Source organism: Sander lucioperca, chromosome 2 (genome assembly GCF_008315115.2).
Source record: "Sander lucioperca isolate FBNREF2018 chromosome 2, SLUC_FBN_1.2, whole genome shotgun sequence".
Taxonomy (NCBI): Eukaryota; Metazoa; Chordata; class Actinopteri; order Perciformes; family Percidae; genus Sander; species Sander lucioperca.
In genome coordinates, this window is record NC_050174.1 from 32,449,718 (window position 1) to 32,470,947 (window position 21,230).

A 21,230-nucleotide genomic window follows, 5' to 3' on the forward strand; every position below is an offset into this window, starting at 1 on the left:
TAAGCTGCTTAACAGTTTTGTCGTTTCTAACAGTAGCAGTAGCAGGTGAAAAACCTTCAACACAAAGAAAAGAAAATACACATTTTTATCATTTTTTTTTTAACCATTCTTTAAACCCATTTTAACATTTTTATAGTATTTTTTTACCCACATATAAAAATAGTAATTAAACATTTTATCATACTTATTTAACATTTTAAAGTGCAATTATTTAAACCAACATCATACATTTTAAATTAGCTCATATTAGCTCTCACCATGTTGCTACCAACCCCGAAGCAGTATGCACTTTTAACAGTTACTTAACACTACCTCCCCATTGTTTAGTTAACAAATATTTAGCAGTATAACAATATCACAGTTGAAACACGTTTGAAATCAATATGGTAAGCAGACAAGTCTCTCAGGCATTAAAGGGTCAAGTGACGCTAGAGTCTCTGTATCGCTGCCGACCGTGTGGCTTACAGCTAAGCTAACGTCTCTTACCGGCTGCCATTCGGGTGTTTTAGATCATCAATTCCGCTTGCTTTAGCTGGCGATCGCAGCAGCTTTTTGGACAGTCTCTCCTTTCTATCCTCGCTGTTTGCCGCTTGTCAACTTGTGTTTTTCTTTACTTCCGATGTTGTCTCCTCTTTAAAGCCCTGGGCGAAACTCGGCCGGGCACATTGGTTCCGCCCACTTTACCAATCGTCCTCTTCAAGCAGCTGCTTGGGATTTAAACAGTTTTTCTCCAGTTTGACTTGACAGTATGTCAGCATTTATTTCACATACCGAGAATGCTACCAAAGGCATGGAACGTTGAAGATTGAAGCGGATAGTATGGAGAGATGATAACACAAACCATGAGGTTGTCCTGCCAAGGGGGTAAGCTTCGCTTCAGAGCTCGAACCTCCTATGGCGCCATTTTGATGCTACCAAACGATCACCCGACGTTAGCATCCTGCCATTCATTTTGACGTCACTTTGACAGCGAATAACTTTACATCTGAAGCGTTTAAAGACTTTTATTGTCCATTGTTTATTTCTAAAGAAACACGACAATGTATAAAAGGCTCCATTACCTTGTACCTCACGTTATGGCTCCGTAGCAGACGTTTTTGTAAAAATAGGCTAACGATTGTGTCATAACCACGCGACTTACTGTCGTATAGTAGAGGAATTACCGTAGTACAGGAGAAGCTCGCAGGCAGTTTTGACTTACATTAGCTGTTTAAGTTTAATTACTAATGTTAACTAGCTTTTTAGTTAGCAATAATTAGCCTGTGTCCATGTTATCTCCTTACATATACCTACGCTCTCCGTCTCTGCAAAATTGGGAATGATTGAGATTTCTCTTGGCACAGCCAAGACAGACAGGTTGCTCACGTCACATTTACATCGTCTCTCTCAGTTGGAGGCTGCGCAGTAATGCTCAGCGCTCACCGGAAAAGTGCTTCTAATATCCTTCACTGGTCTCCGTCCAGAGCAATGGGATCTGTTGGTCCATTCATATATACTGTCTATGTGTCCTGCTCACATTCAACTTCCTGACTAAATCCCATGGTGCAAAGGTCCTACAGTTCTTAAAGGACCACACACGCATGTGGAACAAACTACTGCCAGCAATGGCAGAAGAAAAACATTTAAGTAAACTAATGTCCTGATGGGGACAAAACAAAATGAAATAGAAACAAGTAGTTTTGCATTTTGCAGCACTGATTCATGGTTGTTACACAGAAAGTACCAGACGTGTTTCAAGGTAAAAAGTCACAAGATTAAAACATATAATTTGTAAAGTATTACCTTGAAACAAAAGGGAAATATTTGGAAGATAAAGGGTGGATAAATTTCAGCATTGGATTACGCTGATAGTAGCCTATAATACTGTGAAAACATCAACATATATTACCCCATTATTATCATGTTATTGCAATATTAATATAACTATATTACCATTACCCAGATATACATATGGTTATCATCGAACCCTTTCCTAGTTATTACATTGGTAATTACATGTTATTACATCTGTTACCTTCTTATCACCTTATTACCCCAGTATTACATGTTATTACTGTGATGTATTACCCAGTTATTACTTTGGTAATTACATGTTATTACCTATATATTACCTCTTTATTATCACACTGTTACCCCACTATTACAATCTTATTACCGTGGTGTAATGTAAAGTGCTACCAGTATTTTTAGGCTGCTCAAGCATTCAGTCAGTCTGCGATTGTCTGCCACGCTTTCTCTCCCTGTTTCATTACAGCGGCCGTGTTTCTTTTTTACAAATAATGTGTTTCACGTTAGGGTTGCGCCGATGGACGATATCATCGTCCATCATGATGGCCGACATCAAGATGGAGAGCCACCATCGTGATGCCACACCCCCCACCCTGTCAGACACCCGCTAATCCTAGTCGCGGCCGTTGGACGGGAAATTGACAACTGCGTTGGTCTTAAGGCCCGGACACGCAGAACCGATAATCGGCAGTTGGACAGTCTGGCGAGTTGAGTGACTCAAGTCTGTTCGGTGTGTTCCATGCCGTTGTCCGTCCGAGGGGCCGTCGTCCCTCATTTTGGCCGATTTGACATGTATAATTGGCGGGGCGGGCACTGCCGGCAGTCGGACTCAAATGACCCATCTGATTGGTGGAGTGCTAACCCGGAAACGGGGAGCGGAATGAGCGTGACTAGAGTCTCTCAAAATCTGATGAAAATCTTTTAAACTGACCTTTGTCGATCTGAAATGAAGACAGATTCAGCAACTGCATGGCCTATTTCTCGCTTAAAATGTTTTCAGAAACACGTTTCGGTGAACTATTTTAGTACAATATGAGATCGTATTCTGAACAAGCCGCCATGACAGTCTGTCTTTGAATTTCTGGAGAAACAAGATCCACGTGACGGGTTCGTCCAATCAGTTGCCGGTTTTCATTTTTGGGCGACAATACAGATAAGCACCGCCTGCTGTTATGGAGACGTATTACGTCTCATCTCTTCGGTGTGTTCTGAGGCATGTTTTTGACAAACTGTTTATTGAATGCGTTATTCAATGTAAATATAACCGAGAATGTAGTTTAATCTCAGTAATGATGATATATTAGGTTATTACTGTCGCTCTGTTAAAGGCAAAAGTTAAGTGAAAGTAGGTCAAGTTGTAATTTACTGCCCCTACCAGCAGCATAGCCATGTAATACTGTCTATTTACAGAGGGCATTTAAATGTATGTCTGATCGTTTCTATGTTAACTGTTAGCCCATAGTAGTAGAAAAAAATATTTATGTAAGGAGTATATATAGTAAAATAAAAAGTTTGCTTATTCTGGATTTATAAATTCTGCTTTTGTGAAACAGCCCCCTGGTCTAGCTAACCAGCTGGCTAGTTTTTCAAATCTAAACATCAGAGTAAACATTGAGGAAAATGTGGGGAAGATGAGCTCAAGCTAGCAAGACCATCTCTGCGGCCATCTCATGACTACAAGTTGCTCATCAGAAGAGGAAAATCAATTCACCAGTCTCCTGATGACAAGCCTGGTCAGTCAAGGTTTTCAAATGTACATCAGAGTAAACCCAGAGGAAAAGGTGAAGATGGCTATCAGCTACGACCTATGGCTACGATCCTGACTACATGGACAAGCAAAGCCATCACTGCGTCAAACTCCATCTCTACATCAGAGGGAACCCCGACTGCCACATCTCTACTGGGCATCCTGCTAACCAGTGTGCAGGCATTGGACGGTGAGCTGGGTGGCCATTCAACCATGTGACTCTTTTTCTGTGTTCCAATCTGACGGCTACATTCTGCTTTATGATGAATCATGCACCAGTTAAAAGGAGCTAGTATTTCACTGGAATTGTACCGTCTACAATTTCATGTGACAAATAAAAATGTATTGTTTGATTGATTGATTGGAGAATGAATGAATGTTAGAAAGGGAGTTGAACTCTTCAGGTGAGAGATGAGACAGTTCTTATCATAGTGCTGTCACTGGTGGCTACAAGCTATACTGTAACAATACTGTCAACTGTCAATACTTTCCAACAATATTGATGTAGAAGGTAGAGCGGGGTCCATATGTTTTTGGACAATGTTGTGTTGCCTCAGTACCCCAGCAGATTTGAATTTAAAGGGATATTTCACCGTTGGAAAGATGAATATATCTTTAAATTGGTGACTTCTTGAAAAAAGCCAGAAAATGTGTTTTTGGCTCATGTGGATGAAAGACACCAAATCCCGGAATGCACTTGCTTCGCTGTTTTAGCGTCTCCTCCAAGCCACGCCTACCATTTACAGACAGACAGACAGTGAGACAGTCAACTCAACTTAAGTGTGTTTTGTCATTTCAACCACATACACGAAACAACGTTTCACCGTGGCTCAAGTGGTTAACACAATTAAAATATATAAAAACGACATTATATAAAAACGACATACGAAACAGGCTACATTTAGTGCACACACATTATATGCTCCGTAAAGTTCAGCTAACACATAGCTACTACCATTAGCGCTTGGTGGGCTGTAAACACAGAGTATAAACACAGCCGTAAATTTGCGTGGAATGTAGAATGGTCGGCATTTAACAGTCACAAACTCCACCAGCAGTTAGCAGTTAGTTGGATACAAGCACCCCATTTCTGCACCAGGCAGTCCGTGTTAACACAGCCCACCTCCACTAGCTACCCGGCGACAGAGCAGCCGGCCTGGTAGCTGGATAGTCTGATACAGCAATGTTTCCACAACAACAAAAACACAGCAGTCTCTGAACTTGCGTTGGGAGTTGGAAGTAGCTCCTACTACTGGCTGTAGTCCATTGCCTCTGGGCAGAAATGCCTCCGATGACGGAAAACGGCGATTTTTGCGTCATCAGAGGCTTTTTTCCAGATCCACAATACAGAGATCTCTCGTCTCACGGGGACATGAGGGAGGGAAGCACAGTCATTCAAAAATACTACCGTGTTTCTACTGATACAAAGCTTAATGCTAAATCGGTGAAGTATCCCTTTAAATTGGCAATGATGAGGTTGACTAATCATGTTGGAAATGTAGCCTGTTTTATCCATCCCCCCAAAGGTAAAAAGAACTATGACTCCTATGCTGTTCACTAAATATGGATGTGAACACCCCCGAACACCCTTCAAGCTAAGAAACATCCCTTAAACCTTTCACTTAAAATCCAATGTACTGTTATTGAACAACAACAATGAAATAGAATACAAAATCCAAAAAGGTTCAAGAGGTTCCCCCATACACCCTGAGAGCCTGGTGTTCTTCTATTATTGAATTTTGAAAATCTTGACTCAAACACAAAGTTGACCTAGCCTTTGCTGCCAGGGCTCCTAGACTTATTATAAAGCAATAAGTAACTGTGTATTTGCCAAGTGCTATATAAATTAAGATTAGTACTATCGTTTTCTAAATACTGGACTGCACTGTAAACAGTATTGTGGGCTTTGCACACATTATTAGTGCATAGTTAGTATGTTAATGTGCATTTGGGTGAGACATTTATTTTTAACTAGTTCTGTCAGCTATTAACGGCGTTAACGCAAACCCATATTAACGGCTTACATTTTTTTATCGCGAGATTAACGTTCTTTTTGGCCTAGCAAACTTTGTAGTTTTTTTCACATGCTGTTGCAACAACTAGTAACGTTAGAAAAACTACAACACCACACCAGATCTAGCTAGACCAGAAACAAAACAACAGGCACGACGCACACACTTGTTTGGGCTTGCGAGCCGCCCAAAGAGTAGTACATACCTGCAAACTAGTCACTTTTCGGCGAAAATCGCCGTTTTGAATGGGAAAATGTCATCTACATAAATCATGTAGATCCGAAGAGTTTTTATTTGGGGGGGGGGGGAGAGGCTGAGACACTTTGGCCTTAACGACCATTATCAAAAGGGACCAAATAGCAACGCGGATTTCGGTGCCACTGAAATGCCTGCGCTTCTCTCTGATGCTCTGAAAACGGACGTTAGAGGGAACTGAAACATCGCCGCACGAGACGCTAGTCAACACTACACTAGCCTCACCTCACCAGCCTCGTGGTGCATTCAAAGTTATTGTAAAATCGCCCTTTCCCATCCAGTGGTTGTTTTCGTCGTTTTGTGCTCCTTTTTTAAATATATATATATATATATATATATATATATATATATATATATATATATATATATATATATATCTATCTATCTTTCGGTTCAGGCACCGTTTTAAAAGTATCGTATCATGTTGATAAGAGCATTAAAATGAGAAAAAATAATGGGACAAAAACAAATCAAGGGACATTTAGAATAGATAAAAATGTGCGATTAATTGCGTGTTAACTATGGCATTAATGCAATTAATCGCAATTAAATATTTTAATTGTTTGACAGCATTATTTTTAACATTTTTTTACAAGAAAACCCCACATTATACCTTTAAACATGCAATGTTAATTAAAGCAGCTTGTAGCTCTATTTTTGGCAAACCCACCCCTGAGGGAAATATCTGTCTTTTAAGCTACTAAATGCTCCTTTATGTTCACCAGCTAGTCTCTGTGTTAAGAGATTGTGTCTGCTGTTTGGTGCTGAGCAGGTAGTGTACAGTAAGTACAACAGCTTTACACAACAAAAGCTTTAAACACCAGAAATCCGTAAACCCTCCGATCTATCTTTGATAAGTGTTTCTTAACCCAATGGAAAAATGACATTGCTATCATGATTTGGTATGGATGATACGCTGTAAGTTAGATGTTGCACATGAGTGGAGGATGGGGAACAACACCCAGACTGCTGGTGCTGAAGTAAGATGATAATAACTGCAAAGCAATATTCCAAAAGAGGCAATAAAAACACAGTATCCCTTTTCAAAAGTGATGACATACTCACAACTGCGTCTGCTATTTGTGTTGCTTTATAAATGATGAATTGTATACACAGAATTAAACTGACACGCCATGTAAAATATAAAGTCTGCTCATAGTGTGGCTGGCTCCTTAAGTCATGTGAATTTATGTTTTAATAAAACTTCATGAATATTGCATTGGAGCTGCCACAGATGTGTAATTCACCTAAGTTAGTAGATGCAAGAGAAGCACACACTCTTTAATGTGGGATCTTTTGATGCACGTTTTTGAATTTTATGTTACCAGAGATATTTCTTATTTAGTGATGATCTGACGAGAAAAGTCACCCTTGTTAGTATTGTAGTATTGCTTGTTTGTCCTAAACACCTCCCCCGAAAACAGTAATTGTCCAATTATAGTTTAGCAACCGTAGTAGCTGTACTACCAGCAATTCAATTCAATTTTATTTATAGTATCAAATCATAACAAGAGTTACCTCAAGGCACTTTACAGATAGAGTAGGTCTAGACCACACACTATAATTTACAAAGACCCAACAATTCCAGTTAGCCAACTCGGCGTCCTTTTGGGCTCTAAGCTGTCTCCATCTTTTAAATACATCTCCAATATTTACCCAGATTTTTTTACGTCTCTGGTCATGCAACTGTTTACAAAAATGCAGAGTTTTTTTTGGGTCATGTAGAATCAATTTCTGTTCGTTTGTTTGCTGCTTCCATGGCTGTAGCGCGCTGGGTTTGCGTTTTTACAGGTATATCTGGTACCCCGGCCCGGCTGTCAAAATGGGCAATTGACACCAACATACAGGCCAAAACACAAAAAGACGTCTAAGCCTGTCCCACCAAGGAAGCACGGGAGGGATGAGAGGAAATCATGGGAGGAGAGAGGAAATGAGCAAATGTGTTTTAGAGGGATGAGACGTCCTTTCCTCTGAAGTGTCATGTGAATTTGTCAGCTGTATGGGCGGAGTTAGCAACCCTTTGAGCTGCACGACTTCCGGGAAGGCTGCTCTTGTGTATCCTCACTTATAGCTCCTCGGTGATCCCTCCTCTATGCTAGATCCTCAGGGCAAAAATAAGAGCTTTGTGACAGCCTTCATGAAAGAGGGACAGAACAACTTCCAGTTCAGCTGAGGACCGAGGAGCTATCAAATAAGGGAACTGAGATGTACCCATCATGTATGTAGCAGTCAAGTATATTTTAGACCACTTTTACAGGCGGAGATCTTTAGTGCACCTGCTCTATGGGACCCATAAGGTGGAGGCAGTTGAACTTTTTTGGTTTCATGTGCCACTGAGCGACTCTTTAAGGAATGAACGGGGCTCCACCTCAAATGCTGTATCCAGTTGTTATTGTACATCCATGATCTTAACGTGCAAGTTTGATTCATTGAGCTAGCTGATGTTAGCTCGCTTTGTTGATTCATAGCACACTAGGTCGCTTGCATACGTGCTAGCTGGCTAGCTAGCTAGTTCCAGTGTGCAGCTGGCCAATGAAGTGAAACTGACTGCTGAACCCAGCTGCTTTTTTGGAAAGAGAAGGTGGTGGCAGACAGGGGCCGAAAGAACGCGACAGGGCGGAAGTGCATCAGGAGCAGCTGATGAGTTCAGATTAGAGCGGAAAGCCGCTGCTGCTGCGGGAGCAGGCTGATCCTGGACCAAAGACTGGTGGGATGGACGAGGCTCAGCTAAAGAGCGAGGGAGGCTTAATCATTTTAATTAGTTTAACCAACAGGTATTTCTGGTGCCAACTAGCCAGGGTAGCAACGTTTAATCGACTAGTCCACTAGCTGCCATGGCGTTGGTGGGTGCGCCAGCCGTAGTACCTGCTCCGTCTGTTTTCTTTCCGTTTTTTTACTAAATCTACTAATCTAACCTGAGCTATGTCACTTACATATAAAAAAAAAGAAGACACTCTAAACAAAAGTCGAGGGGAGGTGGAGTATGTCTCATGGTGAACAACTACTGGTGCAACAGCAGAAACGTCCATCAGCTCACACATTCCTGCTCACCCAACCTGGAGCTCCTGACAATCAAATGTCGCCCATTTGACCTTCCTGGGGAGTTCAACTCAGTTATCATCAGCGCCGTTTATATCCCAACACAAGCAAATACTGACACTGCTCTGAGGAGGACATTCAGAAGTGTAAACATCAGGAAGGCAGCTGGACCAGACGGTATTACTGGCCGTGTCCTTAAAGCCTGTGCTGACCAACTAGCACCTGTACTCACGGTAATATTCAACCTCTCCCTCTCACAGTCTATTATTCTCAGCTGCTTCAGTCAATCCTAGTCCCTGTTCCAAAGAAAGCCCAGCCTAGCTGTTCAAATGACTACCGCCCCATAGCACTTACATCTGTGATGATGTAGACCCCTTGTAATCCGCATATCGTCCCAACAGATCCACAGACGATGCCCTAGCCTACATGCTCCACAAAACGCTAGCCCACTTAAGACACCAAATGCGGAAATAATGTTAGACTGCTGTTTGTGGACTATATCTCAGCATTTAACACCCACCAGACTGGCCACTAAGCTGAGAGACCTAGGTCTGCACTCCTTCCTGTGCAGCTGGGTCCTCGACTTTTTAACCAGCAGACCCTAGGTAGTGCAAGTGGGCCACGATGTCTCATCACCCCTCACCCTCAACACCGGATCCCAAGGCTGTGTATTGAGCCCCCTGCTGTACTGTATTATACACCTACGACTGCATGGCCACGTCAGACTCCAACATCATTGTAAAGTTTGCTGACAATACAGCTGTGGTAGGTCAGATCACCGATAATGATGAGAAAGCCTACCTGATGAAAATCAACCATCTTTAGAATTGGCGCCAGGAAAACAATCTCTGTGCTGAATGTCACAAAAAACTAAAGAGCTAATTGTGGACTTTGGCAGGAAACAGCAGATGATCTACCATCCACTCAGGATCAGCAGGGCTCAGGTGGAGAGGGTGGACAGCTTTAAATACCTGGGGGTTCATATCACTCAGGACCTAACATGGTCACTCTACATCCTCCCTAGGAAAGAAGGCCCGTCAGCGTCTCCACCATCTCAGACGCCTGAGAGACTTTAAGCTCTCTGTCAGGGTGCTCAGGAACTTTTACACATGCGCCGTAGAGAGTATCACCACCTGGATAGGCAGTAGCACCCAAAAAGACCACCTGGCCCTTAGGAGGGTGGTCCGCTCGGCTGAGCTCCTCTCCCCAATATGCAGGACATTTACATCAGGTGCTGCAAGGCTAAGGCCACAAAAATTCTCAGGGAACCCAGTCACCCCAGCAACTCACTGTTCTCTCTGCTGCCATCAGGGTGGCATTATCGCTGCCTGAGAGCAAACTCCGAGGGGATGAGGAGGACCTTCTTCCCTCAGGCTGTCCGTCTGCTCAATGAGAACTGTGGCTAGCCCCCCCAGCCACCACCTCATTTTCTATTCTCCTACTCTATTGTGTTGCATATAACTATTTTTATGGATTTTATTGGTGTGCTTTTGACTTCTGAGGAGACTTACTACTAGACAGCTAGATATCAAGATAAGTACTTACTTTATTAGGCTTCTCTGCCCCGTCATTGGATCTGCTGCCTTAAGGTTAAATTGACTGCGTTTGTTCTGCTGATTTTGCTCATTATGCTGCCTTTTGCTGTTTGCTACTTGGTTTTGCTGCTTTTGTTGCTTACCTCTTATCTTTGCTGCTTTTACTGTGGGTTCTGCTGCTTATTCTACTTATTCTACTTCTGCTGTGTGTTTTGCTGGATTTGCTGTGTTTTTTGGCAAGAATTTTGTGGTCTAACTTAAAGTGACTGAAATGGTTTAGGGTAATCAGACTAGCTTAGTGTGAAGTGTGGAGTTGGGGAGTGGTGCTTAACGATTGTCCAGGTGCTTTGTTGAGTGATTAGCTAGGGTGGGGCCTCCTCACCTGTAGCCAATACCAATCACCTCCTTGTATTTAATATTGGCATTTGCGTGAAGCGGCAGCTTCAGCGACAGCCTCATCAGACGAAGACTCAGAGGACAAAGACAAAGGAGTCTACGCAGGGGTCTTCGTGGGAGGCTAAGTTGGAAGTTAAGTGGGCTTGATATCTTCTTGATATCTAATATCTTACTTACACTGCTCGGTGTCTTTATCTGGAAATGTGCTGCTTCTCTATTCCTATCCATGTATCCGATCGGAGATACTACAAACCTTGCATAAGTTCGCAACATTTCCGCAACCCGACCTCTCTTACCTATCCAACCCGTTCCACACACACTCAACACCTTGTCGCAGGTGGCCTGTGGAACTGCCAGTCTGCAAAACTGAGTTCATCTCTGAGTACACCAACCAACACATCCACCCCTGCTGCTCTCTCTTCCGCCTACTCTTTCACCCACACACCCAGACCCACTGGTAGAGTTCTTTTGAACTTCATGCTGTTACCATAACGCATCCGGTACAACTAATCCTCGTTATCTACCGCCCACCGGTCCTCTGGGAGAGTTTTTGGAAGAGCTGGATGTCCTTCTTTCAAACATCCCTGACACTGACCCTCCGCTGGTACTTCTGGGCGACTTCAACATCCAGATAGAGAAGTCAACTGCCTTTTTACACCTTCTCTTTTCTTTTGCCCTCTCACTCTCGCCTTCCCCACCAACTCACAAAGCTGGCAACCACCTAGATCTTATAAATACCAGAAACTGCTCTACATCCAACCTCACTGTTACTCACAACCATATCTCAAGAGACACTATACCTGTCCGCCGTAACATTCGTTCACTCTCTCCTTCTTCTCTGGCGTTATGTACTTTATCAAGCTTCTTCCACTTGAGGCAGCTGGCCAAAATAAAGCCAATACTGTCAAGACAGCACTTTGAGACGGTAATCCACGCCTTTGTTACCACTCGGCTGGATTACTTTAATGCACTTTATGTGGGGGTAAGTGGGTCCTCCATCGCCCGTCTCCAGATGGTACAGAATGCTGCTGCACGTCTTTTAACTGGCACACGTAAACACGAGCACATTTCCCCCATCTTAGCCTCACTCCACTGGTTGCCTATTCAATTTAGGATCCATTTTAAAATTCTTTTATTTGCTTTTAAAGCCCTGAATGGTCTTGCCCCGCCCTACCTCTCCGAGCTTCTACGCCCTTATATCCCCACTCGCTCTCTCAGGTCAGAAGATCAGCTGCTCCTGAGAGTGCCTAAAACTAAGCAGAAGCTCAGAGGGGACCGTGCCTTTGCTGTGTCAGCTCCTAAATTATGGAATTATCTGCCACTGCACGTGAAACAGTCCTCTTCCTTGTCTGTTTTTAAATCCCGTCTTAAAACCCATCTCTTTTCTGTGGCCTTTGAAACCTAGTAAGATGTTGACTTAATTTACTTCTTTTAATTATTTAGATTGATTGCTTTTCATTGCGCAGCTATTATTTTTATTTGTCAAAATGTTATGTTTTTTATTTATGATGTCTTATTTATTCTTCTGTACAGCACTTTGGTCAACTTTGGTTGTTTTAAAGTGCTTAACAAATAAAGTTGGATTGGATCAACCCTCCCACCATCTGACTCATTCTTACTCCAGATTTCCACTGGATGCGGAACGTCTGCGGACCGGCTTCGCTGCGGAATGGCTTCGCTGCGGAATGGCTGCGTGCTCCGCCGTCCGTCAATACCCACTAGGTCCGGATTTCTTGCGGCACGGCTGCGGCCATGACTGACAGCTGTAGTCACGAGGACCCACAATATCTCGCGAATTCACGTAGAATAGAACCACAAAACCAACAACAGTTTGTTTCCATCCGAGTAGAGGGGAAACAACTCTGTGCTGTGTTTTCAAGGTGTAGTGCAGGGAAATATGATCCTCCGTGAGTACGGTGTATTTTATTTTGAAAATTAACCGGATTTTTATTTTGTTTCTGTGCTCGACTTCCTGTCCCACGCTATCTGCCGTGTGCTGAATTGCTGCGGAGCTCTTCGGCGTCCGGCAAAAATAGAAGCTCTGCGTATCTGCTCCGGAGGGCTGCGGACCGCCGGAGCTGGGACGCAGTCAGAACGCAGCCGTTCCACAGTCAGTGGAAATACACACATTGACTTTAATGGAAACCTAATGACTCCGCCGACGTTCCGGAGCGGATCCGCAGCCGTTACGCATCCGCAGCCATTACGCATCCAGTGGAAATTGCCGGTTACTCATGCCTCCCAACGCTGCCACAGACACTCTCCTCTCTACTCTATCCTCTCTTGACTCTCTCTGCCCTCTTACATCACGGCAAGCTCGCAAGTCCTCCCCAGCTCCATGGTTATCTGACTCAGTGCAGAAAGATCAACTATACGGGCAGCGGAAAGGAAATGGCGGAAATCTAAACAACCATCCGTCTCTTCTTTCCTCCTTCGCTGCCTCTATTTCTGCAGCAAAAAGCTCTTTTTATCAAACCAAAATTTAATCCTCTTTCTCCAACCCCAAAAAACTTTTTTCCATCTCTAACCTCCTAGATTCCCCCAGTCCACCTCCTCCCTCCTACCAATTCACTTTGTCAACTACTTTGTAAAAAAGATAGATGACATACGCTCTTCATTCTCCACCACACTTCCTGAAATCATCTTACCATCCATCACATCCAGTACTCTTTTCTCTTTCACCCCTCTATCTCCAAATCAAATTCTTACTTTGATTACCTCCGCCCGCCCAACCACCTGCCCCCTTGATACTATTCCTTCTCACCTTCTCCAGTCTATATGATCCTGACCTTCTTCCATTACTCACCCATCTAATCAACATCTCCTTGCCAACTGGCTGTTTCCCCGACGCCCTCAAAGAGGCAAGAGTGACCCCATTACTCAAAAAACCAACACTCGACTCGTCTGAGGTAAATAACTACAGACCCGTCTCCCTTCTTCTATTTCTATCCAAAACTCTTGAGCGTGCCATTTATAATCAACTCTCTACCTACCTCCACCAGAACAACCTTCTTGATCCCCACCAGTCTTGTTTCAAGGCTGGCCACTCAACAGAAACTGCCCTCCTTGCTGTCACTGAGCAGCTTCACATCGCTAGAGCAACCTCTCTCTCTTCCGTTGTCATCCTTCTGGACCTTTCTGCTGCCTTTGACACAGTGAACCGCCAGATCCTCATTTCGACACTCCAGGATCTGGGTGTCTCAGGCTCTGCGCTCTCTTTGCTCACATCTTACCTGACAGACCGAACCTTGGAGAGGATCTACCTCAGAACCTTGCCCACTCAAAACTGGGGTTCCTCTGGGATCAGTCCTGGGTCCCCTCCTCTTCTCTCTGTACACCAACTCTCTTGGGTCTGTCATTCACTCGCACAGCTTTTCTTATCACAGCTACGCAGATGACACCCAACTAATTCTCTCCTTTCAGCTAAATGACATGTAATGTAATGTAATGGAATATTGTTATTGTTTTTATTGAGCAGGTACACAATGAATTTCACTGCACATTGTACTGTGTATGATTGTGTATGTGATAATTTGAATGCACATCCCTAGTTAAGATTGGGGTAAATCTTGGTAAAATGTAAAGAACATCTGCTTGGTCATCCACACAGTTTGTACTCACCCTGACAGCACACCTAACACCAGGTTGAGCATGAAGAAGGAACCGATGATGATGAGGGGGATGAAGTAAAGCCAGTTCCACGTGTTCCCTGAGGCATCGTTGGCCTAAACACACACAAATGTAAAGACAAAGAAAGCACTGTTAATACTGTTCACTTCACCACACTTGTTGATGTGGTTATAAGAAGTGTATCTATGTTTTTCTTAGTGTCAACTAATCCCATGAAAAGACCAAAAACTACAAACAACACATTCTGTCTGTGGCTCTCAGCCCCAAACCCACTGGTTTCTGCTCAAGATGTAAATCTTATGTAATGTGAACGGCTCACACATATATACAGTTGCAAATAGTGTATTTGTTGTGAACTATTTTCAGAGGCGGATTAATACACAGTTTGTGTTCTGAGGAGTATTTGGGGCAGAAGGACGTTGTATGTGGGATTTAGTCAAAATAAACATGGTACATGTTATGACACCCATTGCAACAGTGTGGCTCATTGCTATGTTTTAATACTCTTTGGACAACATGAGAATTGTACTATGAGTAAAATGAGTACATACAATATAAAGCATTGGTCATCAACTACATTTTTCCAAGGGACAACATTTTTCTAAGCAAACACTGTGGGGGCAGTGTCTGCTTACAAAATAAAATAAAATGTATTTATAGCTAATAAGCCTATCATTGTTTGATGTTTTCACCTTCTTCCTAAAAAACATGGAGAATTCATAATGATAACTAGATAGGCTACTTAACTAGAAAATGATCTCAGACTAATGCCTACCATACACTAGAAGACTTTGAACAGACTTTGAAAAGACTAAAGTCTGACACCATCTCACATCTAAAGACAATCATCTCACATCTTTCGTTATAGACTATCATAATATGGAAAGACTGGGGATCTTGCAGGGTCACACATAGAGGTCGATTGATTAATCGGCCGGCAGATTAATCGGCCGGCAGATTAATCGGCCGGCATTTTTGACATAATCGGCATCGGCCAATATCCGAGTATATCAAGCCGATTAATAGGCAGGCGCATCTGCGGGCAGCCTAGTGTTGTTGTTGTTGTGGAACACGTGTTCGACGCACGCTGCCCCTAGAGTCAATTACCAGCAGAGTGAGCAGACCTCATCCAGTGCCTTTGGAGGTTGTAAAACTGAAGTAACTTCAAGGGCTGAAAATATGAAGACATAGGATTTGACCAGAAATATTTTACAGGCCTTGGTTTTGGGACACATTCTTGATATAGACAAAGTTTGAACAAAATCTGAGACAGTGCAACAACAACAACCTGTAATTCCATTTTAACCCAGAAGACTCTGACAGTGCACAGGCACCTGTCTGATAAATAGCCTATATTATTTGAAAAACAAAATGTATTTCATTGCCAAGACATTTACATATACATTTATCTACTGGAATAGAGCAGTGTAAATATTGCATAAGGCCATCCTCAACCTTACAGTAGGCTACTTGTATGACACTCCATCTAACACGATTTCTGTTCAGCAATCAACGATTGTTGTTATGCACTTGGTTTGCAGGTTTTAATTTGCGGGTAGTTAACGTTACAGTTACTGTGATGTAACTTTGGCTATGTTCACTGCATATTCCATAAATGAACGTGTCATAACAGACATTCAATACTAACATTACATTATTGTTATGGGTTGGTGTGTATCTTATTTTGGTAGTCTGTTTCTGTTCTGTATTTCGCTTAGTTTCCTGTTTTATTTTGATAATATATATATATATATATATATATATATATATATATATATATATATATATATATATATATATATATAATAATTGTCAGATCATTTTGTGTCCTGGTGCCGTCAGTTTGTGTGAGTTAGTGTGTTCTCCGTGTCTGTTCTGGTCCGTTTCTTCCCCTCCTGTATTTCCCTGGTTTTTGACTCCCTTGGTTTGTTTTTGGATGCCATTTCTTGTTTTGGGAATCGTTTTTTGCCTGCTGCTTCATCCAGGACTCCCTTTGTTCATTTTTGTGTTTGGACTAATAAATCAGACCTAACAAACCTTCTCCTGCCTTCCTGCCCGCCTCTCACTCTGCGTTTGGGTCCACTATTCCTCACTCCACATAACAGAATGATCTGACCACAATGGATCCAGCAGAGTCAGTTGAGGACCAACTTTTTGACCTTACATGTAGGCTTATCTGTGCTGTTGGGGAGTGGAGATTTGCTCAAGGTTGGGAGGCTAAGGAGGCAGTTCTTCGCTCTGCTTGCTGGAGAGTTTCCACTCAACCCTGGCTCAGGAGCTCCCTGCCAGAGTGGATTCAGGACTTCTTGGAAACTCCTAGCCGTGAGCCAACACCCCAACATGCTACCAGGCCATCTTCTTCCAAGCCTGCTAGCAGTCAGCTACCCCTGCTGCCAGTTGGTACCCAGCCTGCAACTTGGTCAGTGAGTTTTCCTGAGCAGACCAATGTTCCCAAGCTGACGTGCGACCCTTCTGATCCCGAGTTGACGTGCAACCCTTCTGTTCCCGGGCTGGCGTGCAGCTCTCCTGACCCTGGGTTGACGTGCAGCTCACCTAACCCTGGGTTGACGTGCGGCTCTCCTGACCCTGGGCCGACGTGCGGCTCTCCTGACTCCGGGCCGACGTGCGGCTCTCCTGACTCCGGGCCGACGTGCGGCTCTCCTGACTAGCTAGCAGCCTTCTTGATCCCCGGCTAGCTAACAGCCTCTCTGAGCCCCGGCTAGCTAGTAGCCTCCCTGAGCCCCAGCTAGCTAGCTACTCCCATGAATCCAGGCTAGCTAACAGCCTCTCTGAGCCCCGGCTAGCTAGTAGCCTCCCTGAGCCCAGGCTAGCTAGCAGCCTCCCTGAGCCCCAGCTAGCTAGCTACTCCCATGAATCCAGGCTAGCTAACAGCCTCTCTGAGCCCCGGCTAGCTAGTAGCCTCCCTGAGCCCAGGCTAGCTAGCAGCCCCTCTGTATCCAGGCTAGCTAGCAGCCTTCTTGAGCCCCGGCTGGCTAGCAGCCCCCTTGAGCCCAGGCTAGTTAGCAACCTCCCTGAGTCCAAGCTAGCTAGCACTCTCCCAGATCCCAAGCTAGCTAGCAACCTCCCTGAATCCGGGCTAGCTAGCAACCTCCCTGAGCCCCGGCTAGCTGGCAAACCCCCTGAATCCAGGCCACCTAGTAACCCCCCTGACTCCAGGCTTGCTAGCATCCTTCCTAGTGTCCCCGAGCTTCCTAGTGTCCCTGAGCTCCCTAGTGTCCCCAAGCTGCCCAGTGTCCCAGCACTGCCCTGCTTCCCCGAGCTTCCTAGTGTCCCCAAGCTTCCTAGTGTCCCTGAGCTCCCTAGTGTCCCCAAGCTGCCCAGTGTCCCAGCACTGCCCAGCTTCTCGAGTTTCCTAGAGTTCCCGAGTTTCCTAGAGTTCCCGAGTTTCCTAGTGTCCCCAGGTTGTCCTTGATCCTGGATCCCCGGCTGGCTAGCAGCCTTCCTGATCCCCGGCTGGCTAGCAGTCCTCCAGATCCCCAGCTGACTAGCAGCCTTCCTTATCCCCAGCTGACTAGCAGCTTTCCTGATTCCCGGCTGGCTAGCAGCTTCCCAGAATCCCGGCTGTCTAGCAGCCGCCCCGAGCTTCGGCTGGCTAGCAGCTTCTCTGAACCCCGGCTGGCTAGCAGCCTCTTAGATCCCCAGCTGGTTAGCAGCATCCCTGATTCCCGGCTGGCTAGCAGCCTCACAGAACCCTGGCTGGCTAGCAGCTCCCTTGATCCCCGGCTGGTTAGCAGCATCCCTGATTCCCGGCTGGCTAGCAGCCTCACAGAACCCTGGCTGGCTAGCAGCTCCCTTGATCCCCGGCTGGTTAGCAGCCCTCCAGAACCTCGGCCTGCTAGCAGCCACTCTGAACCCCCGCTGACATGCAGCCTTCCAGAACCTCCGCTGACGTGCAGCCTTCCAGAACCTCCGCTGACATGGAGTCTTCCAGAATCTCCGCTGACGTGCAGCCTTCCAGAACCTCCGCTGACGTGCAGCCTTCCAGAATCTCCGCTGACTTGCAGTCTTCCAGAACCTCCGCTAACGTGCAGCCTTCCAGAATCTCCGCTGATGTGCAGCCTTACAGAATCTCCGCTGACGTGCAGCCTTCCAGAATCTCCGCTGACGTGCAGCCTTCCAGAATCTCCGCTGACGTGCAGCCTCCCAGAACCGCCGCTGACGTGCAGCCTCCCAGAACCGCTGCTGACATGCAGCAGCCCAGAACCGCCGCTGACGTGCAGCCGTCCAGAGTCTTCGATGACCGCTCTGCTAGAGTCTTCCAGTCGTCCAGAGTCTTCGTTGACCGCTCTGCTAGAGTCTTCCAGTCGTCCAGAGTCTCCGATGACCGCTCTGCTAGAGTCTTCCAGTCGTCCAGAGTCTACGTCGACAGACCTCCCAGAGTCTACGTCGACCGCTCTCCCAGAGGGTTCGCCTACGGGTAAGCCAGTGACTTTGCCAGTCACCGGCGCCCCAGAGACTGCCCCTGAGGCGTTGTCGGTCTCCGGCGTCCCAGAGACCTCCCTAGTGACTGTGCTTTTGTTCTGCTCCCTTGAGACTTTGCCTGTGGCGGTCAGGCCGACTCCTGCCCCTCGTGTCCTGTCGGCGGTCAGGCCGACTCCTGCCCCTCGTGTCCTGTCGGCGGTCAGGCCGACTCCTGCTCCTTGTGCCCTGTCGGCGGTCAGGCCGTCTCCTGCCCCTCGTGTCCTGTCGGCGGTCAGGCCGACTCCTGCCCCCTGTTTCCTGTTGACAACCCAGTCAACCTCTGCCCCGGTTGCCTGGCCACCTGACTCCAGCCCAGCTGACCCATCGCAAGGTCCCAGCCCAGCTGACCCGTCGCCTGGCCCCAGCCCAGCTGACCCGTCGCCTGGTTCCGGCCCAGCTGCCCCTTCACCTGCGCAGCCTCCCAAGGGGCTCCGCCTTGGCCGACCTGCTCGGCCCCCGGAGGGGCGCTGCCCTCGACGTCCTGCCTGGTCGCCTGAGTGCCCTTGACGTCCAGTACGGCCACCAGAGAGATTCTTCCTTCGTCGCCGGTGGCCAGAAGGGTTCTGCTTTCGTCGCCGGCCGCCAGAGGGCTTCTGCCTTCGTCGCCGGTGGCCAGAAGGGTTCTGCCTTCGTCGCAGGCCACCTGAAGGTTTCAGCCTTCGTTGCTGCTCTCAGTCCCCTGTTGCCGCTCTCAGTCCCCTGTTGCCGAGGCCTCTCTGTTCCCTGTGCCCCAGGGCGCTGTGCCCCAGTGACTCTCTGTTCCCTGTGCCCCAGGGCGCTGTGCCCCAGTGATTCTCTGTTCCTTGTGCCCCAGGGCGCTTGCCCCAGTGACTCTCTGTTCCCTGTGCCCCAGGGCGCTGTGCCCCAGTGACTCTCTGTTCCCTGTGCCCCAGGGCGCTTGCCCCAGTGACTCTCTGTTCCCTGTACCCCAGTGACTTTCTGTTCCCTGGTCCCCAGTGGCTTTCTGCCTCCCCCGGACTCTCTTTCGCCCCTCCGGGGTTGATTTATTTTATTTCTGGGGTCGTAACCCCATTTGTACAGGACCTATCCCCTGACCAATCGGCTATCCTAACCTTAACCACTCGAGGTCAAATGCCTAACCCCAACCAACCAAATTGCTTCGTAGGGCGGGTCTTGGTGTGGCCGTAGTGGGACAAAAACATAGTAATCTTCCCTCAGCGTTTAGTTTTGTTGCTAAACTGTGTGTAAAATGTGCGGTGATGTTAAATCATCTGTTTCAGGTAACAGCACTCTAGGGTACCGTCTATTTGCTGGATTGTTCCGAGGTAACCGTCGGTAGCTAACATTAGCAGATAAGCCCATTGACAGCAACGGTATTGTTCATATTTATGCACAATGACAAATAAAGCAAACTTGCTAAAAAAGGAACTACACGCTGTTTTCAGGTAACGTTACTGTTGCGGTGTTACGTTCAAATAGGCCTGTGTGTGGGTTTTGAGAAATATCTTTATACTGCAAGGCTATATTTATTTTATTTTTATTTGCCATTTATATATATATATTTTTTTAGTAAGTAATTTATATAGTTCTATTTTATAGCGATTGATTATTCAAAAAATGTTCTATGTTCTATGCAAAATGTAAAATGTTCTATTAAATATAAATGTGTGTATATTTGTGTGTGCTGTAAAGTGGTTAGAAAATATGAAATCGGAATTGGCTAAAATCGGTATCGGCTGGTCAAACTCAATGAAAAATCGGAAATCGGAATCGGCCTAGAATATTGTAATCGGTGCATCTCTAAAACAAACCAAAAATACATGTTTCAGGACAGTTTTTGGGAAGATGATAGAAACGTTTTTAGCCTTGTATTACTTACAATGCACGGAATTATTAGCTGAATTATAAATATTTTTTTAGATTTTATATCTATACCTATCTATAAAATGACTTGAAGGTGAAGATACTATACTAACTTAACCTTGTATTTTCCCCCTTTTCATTACAGTCATTACAGTCTGATGGCTGAAAAGAAAACCACCCCCTTATGGCAGCGCTTCAACCAGCCAACACCAGGGAAGGCCAAAATCATCAACTTTCCCTCTTTAACGTTTAACTTAGCCATAGCAACCAAAACACGTTTGATTTTGTCGGGCCGTCGAGATGGGCAAAACCTGGTGTAAGGTCGTCATAAGAGGAAGCTCACTGAGGAGTGATGGTTAAAATCGGTGATTATGGAAACGTCACTGTAGTATGCAGTGTCCTGATTGGTGGAAAAAGCTTGGCGGAAGAAAGACCCGTTGTCAGCTAAAAATGTCACTCTCAAAGAGCCTAAAGCAAAAAGTTGATGTGAAAAACTGTAGCTTTAATGAAGGACAGACTGAT

General features: G+C 45.5%; 1 protein-coding gene across 4 annotated transcripts in view; it reads right to left on the reverse strand.

Moving 5' to 3' along the window:
* cacna1ba (calcium channel, voltage-dependent, N type, alpha 1B subunit, a) overlaps nt 1-21,230 on the reverse strand; it is a 189,440-nt gene that overhangs the window by 134,960 nt on the left and 33,250 nt on the right. For all 4 annotated transcript variants that reach the window (XM_035996446.1, XM_035996445.1, XM_031300885.2 and 1 more), the window contains exon 4: nt 14,394-14,497. In XM_035996446.1, coding sequence (XP_035852339.1) covers nt 14,394-14,497 — 104 coding nt within the window. The remainder of the gene's footprint in view (nt 1-14,393; nt 14,498-21,230) is intronic.